This window comes from Anarrhichthys ocellatus, unplaced genomic scaffold, assembly GCF_004355925.1.
Source record: "Anarrhichthys ocellatus isolate YVR2014 unplaced genomic scaffold, GSC_Weel_1.0 scaffold69, whole genome shotgun sequence".
In the NCBI taxonomy this organism is placed as follows: domain Eukaryota; kingdom Metazoa; phylum Chordata; class Actinopteri; order Perciformes; family Anarhichadidae; genus Anarrhichthys; species Anarrhichthys ocellatus.
The window spans coordinates 867462-877590 of NW_022280099.1; the positions used below are offsets into that span (position 1 = coordinate 867462).

Below are 10129 nucleotides of genomic sequence, written 5' to 3' on the forward strand. Positions count from 1 at the left end.
ACATGTACATATACACGCACATGTACATATACACGCACATGTACATATACACGCACATGTACACATACACGCACATGTACACATACACGCACATGTACACATACACGCACATGTACACATACACGCACATATACATATACACACACATATACATATACACACACATATACATATACACACACATACATATACACACACATACATATACACACACATACATATACACACACACACACACACACACACACACACAATATACACTAATATATATAATATACAGTAATCTGAGAGATGCTGGAAGGGTTCAAAATCTTTAAATGTCGACTTAAAACCTATATATTTAGAACAAGATTTGGATTAAGAATGGTTTAAATATTTTATTCATCACTTTATTGCATTTAAGCTATAAATTGTTAATCTGTATTATTGCTACTATATTAACAGCTTTATTGCATTTAAGCATTGCATAGATTTAAAATCGTTGGCAGTAAAAATACCTAATTAATGTCTACTAATATAGTTTTACAATAAATTCAATATTTAACGTAATTACGAAGCAACTTCTGAGTGACGGTGTTTTTTATTGCTTTAAATTTGTTCCAGATGGTTTGCTGGAAATTGAAAATATAGCAAAAGCACAAGTGTGATTCATTTGTATTTTGGTGTGCTTTCAGTTTGATGAAGTACATTTTTACCTTCAGCTCTTTAAAGAGTTGTATCTCCATTAAACAGATTCCACAGTAACGTCCATATTGCTCTGTGCTGCATCTCATCTGTTTGCCCCTTTATGTTTCATTTGCAGCTGATCAATAGCTCTCGGGGGGGTTTTAAACTAATTATCGCCGGTCAGGCTCTGATGTAACCATGGCTTTCTCCCATAATCCAGGGCATCGAGCGATATCTGAGGCAAACAACACGGAGTTTAATTCACCGACAAGATGGAACCGCTCTCGTCAAAAGGTCCATTTCAAACAAAAACACACGAGTGGTTTTAAACCCGCTCAGGTGCCAAAAATAAAGGTTTTATCTGTTAATGCTGAACTGCCGGGTGTCAGACAGGACCACGCGTTTACAGCTACAGACAATCTCATCAACACCTTTCTGACAACGTGATCGCAGCTCTGACACATCTCACCGTCCTTCCTGCCTCCGACATCAAACACCACTGTTTTAATCTCAGCTCTGAAACAAACACTTCTAAATACGTCTACTATTATCAGGTTATGAATTATATAATTATGTTCAATGTGATGAACTTTATCAAGAGGTCCAAACTTGTAGTAACGGGCCACAAAGACCAAAAGTGTTAAATATAAAACTCCATTCAGATTGTAATAAATAGTGAGAAACTGCATCACAGTTACTCAAAGTGACACCGTCACAATGTTTGTGTAGTCCAATCCTCAACATTAATACAACACTATTTGGATAAGACATTGTCAGCAGCACATCTTCACACTAAGTTGCTCTTATAGTCAAACTGTTTTAGGTTTTCTGAGCAAAAATCTGAATTTGTAACGAAAGCTGTCAGATAAATTACGTGGAGTCGAAGAAGAAAGTAGTTTGAGAAGGAGAGACTCAAGTAAGGTACAAGTACCTCATTATTGTACTTCGGTACAGTACTCGAGTAAATGTACTTTTACCTCCGACGAAGATCTTACAGCTGGAATCTGACCAGAGATTATTCGTCTACAGAGTCTACACACTGGTCTCGGTGGTGAATAAACCTCCTTTATTTTGAGGTTTATCATTTTAACTTTACTGTCATCTGACTCGACTGAGCTGGTTTCATGCGCCGCCCTGAGCGCTGTGAGGTACCATCGACTCACGGATGAAGGCAGGGAAGTGAACAAAAAGACAATTTTGGTACGAACACAAGAACGGCGATGCATTATTCATGGTTACAACATCAGAAAGAAGGAGGAGAGAGTGGGCCGGGGGAAAAAAAAAAAAAAAAAAAACAGGACAGCGTGGGCGTCAGAGGAGATGATGCAGGAGGAGGAGGGGGGGTTGTTGGAGAGGTGGAGGATAGATGACATTCTCCGATGGTGCAGGAGGGGGTGAGATAAGAATTGAGAGGCATATTTACATTTTCTGCGTCCTCCCTCACCTCGAGAGTCCCCCGCTTGGACGGGTTGAGCACCAGGAAGCGTTTGAGGAGGTTCTCGCAGTCCGTGGACATGTAGAACGGGATGCGGTACTTCCCTCTGAGAACGCGCTCACGCAGCTCCTGCAGGGAGGACGGAGACAACAACAACCGAGACGTTAGCGGGAAAAACAAACATGCAACGTGTCACATTTCATTAATGAGAATCTGAAGAAATTAATACAAGGCTTCATGAGTGCACAGTGCAGATAGTAGCCTGGTAATGTCTACATTAGCTCAAATCTAAGAGAGACTTTCAGACATCATTCCACAGATTAACACTTCAGTTATAAAGACGTTGTTGTTTTGTGCCGTTTTGCACCAAAACCAACCAGCTTGGTAAGAGTCCCGTTCCTGACTCAGATGTTTGAGGAACACAGGATCATAACCGTAGTCCCTCCTCGCGGTCCTACCTTGAGGTTCTGCCCGTCGAACGGCAGCGAGCCGCTGACCAGCGTGTACAGGATGACCCCCAGACTCCAGACGTCCACCTCAGGCCCATCGTACTTCTTCCCCTGGAAAAGCTCCGGCGCGGCGTACGGCGGAGAACCGCAGAACGTGTCCAGCTTGTTGCCCATCGTGAACTCGTTGCTGAAGCCGAAATCTGCGATCTTGATGTTCATGTCTGCGTCGAGGAGCAAGTTCTCCGCCTGAGTACAGAGACGAGAAGGGTTGTGATCTTTTTTACCAACAGTTCACCTGTTTTACTTTTAAGTTTTATTAATTCAGTCAAACTGGAGATTAACCGTTAACCTGACGAGATGGAATAGTGACAAACGTTAATGAAGATCATTAAAATATTACCTCACCTGAAAAGTAGCCGTCTGAAATCAACACACCTTTAATTTTACACTAATAAATTATTTCGGATTACTGTGTTTGTAGCTAATTTTGCACGTCCACATTTATTTTGTTTACTTTGTTTTGTTCCTTATTATTTTCATTGATCTCTGTAGAAACTGTTTGTGTGCCATTATGTTTTTATGTATTAATAAAATGATAAAGAAATAAGAATAAGTTACTATTTTAAACTAAAAGTCAGAGCATGGCTACTAACTAACAGAGTTTTTGATTTTCACATGTATTTAAAATATTTTTTAATTCATAATTTACTCTTTTGAATTAATTGATTTAAGGAATAGTTTGAATACATTTTGATTTTTGAACGGATTACACAAACGGCTAGCAGTTTCCCTTTGCTTTAAGTCTTTATACTAAGCTAAGCTAACCGGCTGTAGTTTTGGATTTATTGTACAGACATGAAAACGGTTTAAATCTTCTCATCTAACCAACAGCAAGACATGAAAGAGTCCGTTTCTCAAATGTATGAAACATATATTATGCCGTTTAGAATATAAAATACCAGAAAACAAAAATGTTCAAAGTGACGTCTTCAAATTCTCCGACCAACAGACATTTGATTTACGTTAATTAACAAAAGAGAAAATGTTCACATTTTAAAAAGCTTCAATATGTTTTGGGGTGTGTTTTCAAACTGTAGTCTGTTTGACAAATTGATTGATCATTTATGCTCTAAAGAGCACTTGTTCTGTTTGATATAGTCCGATCTAACAGAAAGCAGTTCACGTCTCCTTTGTGTGTCCAAAACATCTGCTCACACACAGCTGGAGGCCAGAGACTAATTAGGAAGCTGAAGAAGAAGAAGAAGAAGATCTTCCACTGAGCTCGAGGACTGAACCATGAGGGGTAAACAACTCATTGTAACGTGGCCGACCATTAAAAATAAGACCTCAGTGATGCGTTTAAAAATATGAATATTAATAATAAGCTGGTTGTTCAGCTGAGAGGATGAAGTCAAAAAAAGGGCAAAGTGGAGCCTGGTTAGCGGCGTATGTGGCGTTTCTGTGTCGAGAGCCGTCAGAGGGAATATGGGAGTCATGAAACACGCAACGTCAGATCAGTGACCTTTCCATCCGACGTGAGTCACAGCTAATGAGCCACACAAGGTGGAGACGCTTCCCACATTTAAACTCTTCACAGGATTACTGATAAACACCAATACGACTGAAAACGTGTTCTTTTTTAGCTCCAGAACGCAAATCGTCGTCTTAAATATGAAGTTCTCTGCAGCTCAGAAAGGGAATTAAAAAAAGTGCAGAAAACATCCGACACAAAGCAGCAAACTCCTGAGATATGACTAAACTGATGTTCAAAGCTCAACTGATACATCAGCAGAAAAACAAACGTGGAACCCTGACCCGTAAGAGACAAAGAGGATAAATATAATAAATTAATTTCTCAGTCAACCGTCCAAAAAATATCAGAAAATCACAATTTCCAAAAGGGCTGAAATATCTAAATTGTTCATTTTGGATATGAAGTCCTGTTTCGGTTCATGTCTTTGTTATAATATTTTAATAACTGTATTTAAACATACATGTATTTTCAATATAAAAATCATTGGAGATACATATTTAACCCTTAACAACCCAGTTCTGTTTGAGCTCTATAACGAGGTTATGTTTGAACTCCAGAGAACACGGTGATGTTGCTTCTGATAATTGCCCCACACGTTGCTCTGTTGATCAACCCGTCGTGTGGCCGCATTGCATCAGTTGATAGTCTTCTTCTCTGAACTCACCTTGAGGTCTCTGTGAACGATGTGCTTCTGGTGGCAGTACTGCACCGCCGATACGATCTGTCGGAGGAAACAGAGACAGGCGAGGGTTTAGTTAGACGTCTGCTCTGTTCTCAGGCTGTGATAAAGGATGTGGTGGAAGGAGGAGGAGGAGGAGATGTGGTCGACAGACAGGAAAGATCAAACATAACGCAGGTGGGGCTGAAGACACCAGGGGGTGAGACAACAGGTTTACTTTGCAGCACATTTATCTCTCAGACCAGGGACCAGCTGTGAGGCATCATCATTAAAAAAGAAAACAGCATATTTAGTAGAGGGTGGAGCAAAGTACATGTGTAGCCCCGCCCTAAAGCATACCCTGCTTTATGGTCCGACTCTAAATGGACCATAATTTACTAAATGGACTTCATGCTGTATTGAAGAAGACTTGAAACTAGAGACTGAGAACATAAACTCATGTTTACTGAGGTTTGTGATGAATGACACTTGGATTATACCGCAAGAGTTGATGTTTTGATACAGTTTTGTAAAACGCAGCTTTCATTTGCTTCAATTAATCAAGAATTTCCTCCGTTTCCTTCAATGTGACCTACGGTGAGGAACTGATTTACAAATGTTCATTTCAGGAGTGAAGCATTCCTTTACCGTCTCTAACCAAACCCTCCTTTTAACACAAAATACCGATGAGTGATGGGGGAAGGGGCGGGTCTGGACGTCCGTCATCGCTCTTTAAGACAGAGGACGTCTGTCAGAGGGGGAGGCGGGAGCAGAGGTGTGAAACCAGAACACTGCAGGGGGAGAAAGCTGGGTACCTGTCTAAATTTAGCCCTGGCCTCTTTTTCCTTCATTCGTCCATGTGCAACCAGGTAGTCGAACACCTCTCCTGCACAAAAACAGGAGAGAGAGAGAGAATTAGAGGATGACAAAGAGAGCACTGAATGAGACTAAGAGGAAAAAAAACAAGATAGAAATAACAAAGCAAGTCACAACTTTTTGCGAATTCCCAGATAACTTTTTTTCTGGAGCAGCTGGCCTGCACTGTCACCCATGTGCATGTTTGGAGGGCGTTTGTTGACCATATTGAGGAGAGGCTCAGTGCCGCTTCCTCCACGCCGAGCCTCTCCCGGAGGCACAGAGCTGCTGCCGAGCAACCCTTCCCTCGGCCCACACTTCTGCACACTTCCAGCCAAAACGTGACTAAGTGCTAATTAAACTCGAGTGGCTGGCGTCGATGCTTGTGTGTGTGTGTGTGTGTGTGTGTGTGTGTCCACCCCGAGGAGAAAACAGAAACTAAACAAAACAAGCAACGAAAAAGCGCCTCACTTTTCTTGAAACACTCCCACTCTCTTAGAGCTGACCTGCAGAGGCGGTCAGAGTGTTCGTTTCTGTACTTCACAGCTCCAGAGAAGCAACAATCCACGGCTGCTCTGTGACTCAGCCGCTACAGAGTGTGGCAGCTAACACTTTGCATGTCAGAGCTAAAGGGCACAGCATGTGCTGTACATGGGGACGAGATTAGGGAACAAAGCAGGAACACAGAAACACGTGCCGGTGGAGAAATCTGGATCATGTACGCGTGTGAAACAGGAAGATAGAAATATGCATTTTCTGGCAGCATGACATTCTTAAATAACTCAATAATGCGGAGGCAACTTCTTGAGCCACATTGCTCAACTGAGTTGCTCTTGTTTGAATGCAATTAGCCTCTGATCCTGTACCACATACTACCAACATGTTTCAGTCAAACATCTGCTCTTAAAAATGTGTTCAGAGAAGTTAAAAACATGAAGAACGGGCCTCTTTAGAGCTGAATGCTAACATCAGCATGCTAACAGTGACGGTCCTTACTTTAAACTCGCCTGCAGCTTAAAGGTCGGCAAGAACACTCCCTAACATCTGGTGAGTTTGTATTTTCATTATTCCCGGAGAGATCCACGCAGTCCCGGATCACATGCTGGAGAGGTCGCCTTGAGATTCTGCTCGACTTCCAGAGAAGCAAAGCCGAATAGAGAAATATTAGATTTGTTTCATTGAAGATCGAAGACCAGAGCTCCCGTCTCAGCGGTAATGTGATTTGCTCCTCGGCGAGCACGTCTTTGTCGCCTCAACGGGACCTTTCCAAGGAATCAATGGCGAGATTTGGCTTTTGGCTGTTGTGTGTGACGCTGCATTCAATGAGAATTAAGAAGCTTTCACAAGAGAACGTCCGGTGGAAAGATGCTCGTTTTGGGGTTTTTTTTAGGATGCGAAGCTTTAAAAGATCCAATGACGTAACGATGAGATGCCACTTGCTGTCCGTTCATCATAAAAGCATTTCCTGGAAATGTTTTTCTTACGTTTTACATTTAATGAGCATCCCTCCTCATTCTTCTTCAGTTGCTGAAACTCAAAGTCACTCGAGATGCTAATTTACCTTCACAGACAGGTGTGTGTGTGTGTGTGTGTGGCTTCAGAGGAACTACACTTATGTTTCAACCTAGTGGATAAATCAAGATGATGTCGCAGACATTTAGTAGAAATCCATGGAGCTGCTGTGAGTCGACCAACATGTTCTTCTTGCTCTGACTCAGTGCAGTGTTTCCACTGCACTGATTCGAGTCTCCACATCGACGTACGTCATCATCTTTTCTCCCGTTTCAACCTCCAGGGCTCAGAAGCTCCCTTTGCTTTATCTTTATTTCATGCATTTGTGTGTTCCTCATAGTTTAGTAGACATTTTACTGTGAAGAACTAGAGCCGTGGTTACACTCTTCTTTTTCAGGAAACTTTGATCGGATATATTTTGTGGTCAAAGATGCGGCTGTACAAAAGAAAAAGTTGGATTAACACTTAATTTCCGATAAAAACTTCACAATAAAAGCCCCAGAAATTTCTGTCATCTCAAGTAAAGGTTCTAGAAAATAATTAGGAAACAATGGATCCGTAAAATAAAGCTTTAATCTCTATTTTGAAGTGTAGATGACAATATGTTGCTTCATGTTTTGGACTTTACTTTAAATAATAGACGGTACAAAGTCACCTCACTCAGATTTACACAGATGTGTTTTCTTCAGGTCGAGGTCTGCAGACTATATGCAGCTCAGTGTGTTTAAATTATTAACGCACGCGTCACATTTTGGTGTTAATAAATCATACTTGGGTCGCTGGGAGCAGCACACAGGTTTCTACCGACTACATCTGCTGTAGTGATGTTCGTTTTCAACACAATCACTTGTTTCACGTCGATTCTTCAGTGCGAGGACGGCCGCTTCCTTTGTGAGGGTTGTATTCATTTCTAAAATGTGTTTTCCTCCAAGGTGTCTCAGTCAGACGGGTTCCACACAGTTTTATTTCTGTCTCACCTCCGCTGGCGTACTCCATCACCAGGTAGAGCGTCCTCTCCGTCTCAATCACTTCAAAGAGCTTGACTAAAGGAGGGAGAGAGAGAGGACATTATAAATTAAATTATGTTGAAAGATGGAGGAGATCAGACAGAGAAGGTTATAATTCATGGACACAAATGACAAAACATTTTCCAGTGAAGTCACGTGGATCTCACTGTGTGTGTGCTCAACATTCAAGATGTTAATTGTTCATCGGGTTGTATAAGTACTTTGATGCGAGATGTTTTCACTGGGAAGCTCCATGAAAGAATACAATAAATATAACAAAACATATGCAGCAATAACAATATCCATAAAACAAACAGTAAAGAAGTTGCATATTGCACAAGGGATGAATGACTTGTGATTGATCTGCGCGTGCGTGCCATGACCACGTAAGCGCAGCATCGAGCCGAGCTTAGCAGCACTCGATATTTACTGCGCGGTCCAAAAGCCGCAGTGAGTTCGGCTCGGAGGTATAAAAAGAGGGCTAAATATAGACTAGGTGGGCTGGAAGACAGTGAGGGAGAGATGCAGCGCGTTCACCGTCACCCAGGTCATCATAATCACATGTCAGCAGAGGAAGCCATGCAGCGCCGGGGAAAGCAAGGCAACGGTAATTAGCGGGGAATCCCGCCTCCTTATAACCAAAACGCACCACAGCAGGCTTGTCTGGTGTGTGTACTGTTTAAATGAGTTCATGAACAAGAGAAGGCGCGTTGGTCCTTATGAACATCACTAAAGCTGAATCAACTAGTTGCTTGATAAAAAGAAATCTGCAACTATCTGGAAAATAAATGAATCATTGAAGTTATTTTAAGGATACTTGATGAATCCAGCTTCTTGAATGTGAAGATTTGCTGCTTTTCTTCATTACAACTTTTACTAACAAGCTTTTGCAATATTTAAACCCGGCCCACAGTACTTTGTATTTATCTTTTTTGTTAAAAGTTTTTTTTTTTTTGGCTTTTCTGCTTTTATTGGACATCCGACAGTGAAGTTTAGGGCGACTGTGGTAGGGCCGTCTTTCAATCAGAGGGTTGGCGGTTCAATCCCCGGCTCCGGCTCTGCTAGTCGCATGTCGATGTGTCCTTGAGCAAGACACTTAACCCAAAAAATTGCTCCCGTAGTTGTGCCTACAGTGTAGAAATGTTATAAGACTCTGAAATGCAAGTACTTGGTTTTATTTTGCCTATAAGCATTCATAATAATAGATAAATAGACGGTTACAAACAAACTATTTGGGGTACTACATCCACACACACAGTATATATACATATATACACATACATATACAGTTGTGTGAAAAAATGTTTGCCCCCTTCCTGATTTCTTATTTTTTTGCATGTTTGTCACACTTAAATGTTTCAGATCATCAAACAAATTTAAATATTAGACAAAGATAAAACAAGTACACACAAAATGCAGTTTTTAAATGAAGGTTTTTATTATTAAGGGGAAAAAAAAAATAAAAATCCAAACCTACATGGCCCTGTGTGAAAAAGTGATTGCCCCCTAAACCTAATAACTGGTTGGGCCACCCTTAGCAGCAACAACTGCAATCAAGCATTTGTGATAACTGGCAATGAGTCTTTTACAGCGCTGTAGAGGAATTTTGGCCCACTCATCTTTGCAGAATTGTTGTAATTCAGCCACATTGGAGGGTTTGAGCATGAACCGCCTTTTTAAGGTCATGCCACAGCATCTCAATCGGATTCAGGTCGGGACTTTGACTAGGCCACTCCAAAGTCTTCATTTTGTTTTTCTTAAGCCATTCAGAGGTGGACTTGCTGGTGTGTTTTGGATCATTGTCCTGCTGCAGAACCCAAGTGAGCTTCAGCTTGAGGTCACAAACAGATGGCCGGACATTCTCCTTCAGGATTTTTTGGTAGACAGCAGAATTCATGGTTCCACTTACCACAGCAAGTCTTCCAGGTCCTGAAGCAGCAAAACAGCCCCAGACCATCACACTACCACCACCATATTTTACTGTTGGTATGATGTTCCTTTTCTGAAATGCCG

At 41.5% G+C, this 10129-nt stretch overlaps 1 protein-coding gene across 1 annotated transcript in view; it reads right to left on the bottom strand.

The window, feature by feature from the left end:
• Positions 1–215: 215 nt before the first annotated feature.
• mark3a (MAP/microtubule affinity-regulating kinase 3a) overlaps positions 216–10129 on the bottom strand; it is a 20912-nt gene continuing 10998 nt past the window's right edge. The window contains exons 5-9 of the mRNA XM_031873131.1: positions 8087–8152; positions 5558–5628; positions 4749–4805; positions 2560–2796; positions 216–2230 (exon numbers count right to left, since the gene is read on the bottom strand). Of these exons, the coding sequence (XP_031728991.1) occupies positions 1910–2230; positions 2560–2796; positions 4749–4805; positions 5558–5628; positions 8087–8152 (752 nt within the window). The 3' untranslated portion in view covers positions 216–1909. The remainder of the gene's footprint in view (positions 2231–2559; positions 2797–4748; positions 4806–5557; positions 5629–8086; positions 8153–10129) is intronic.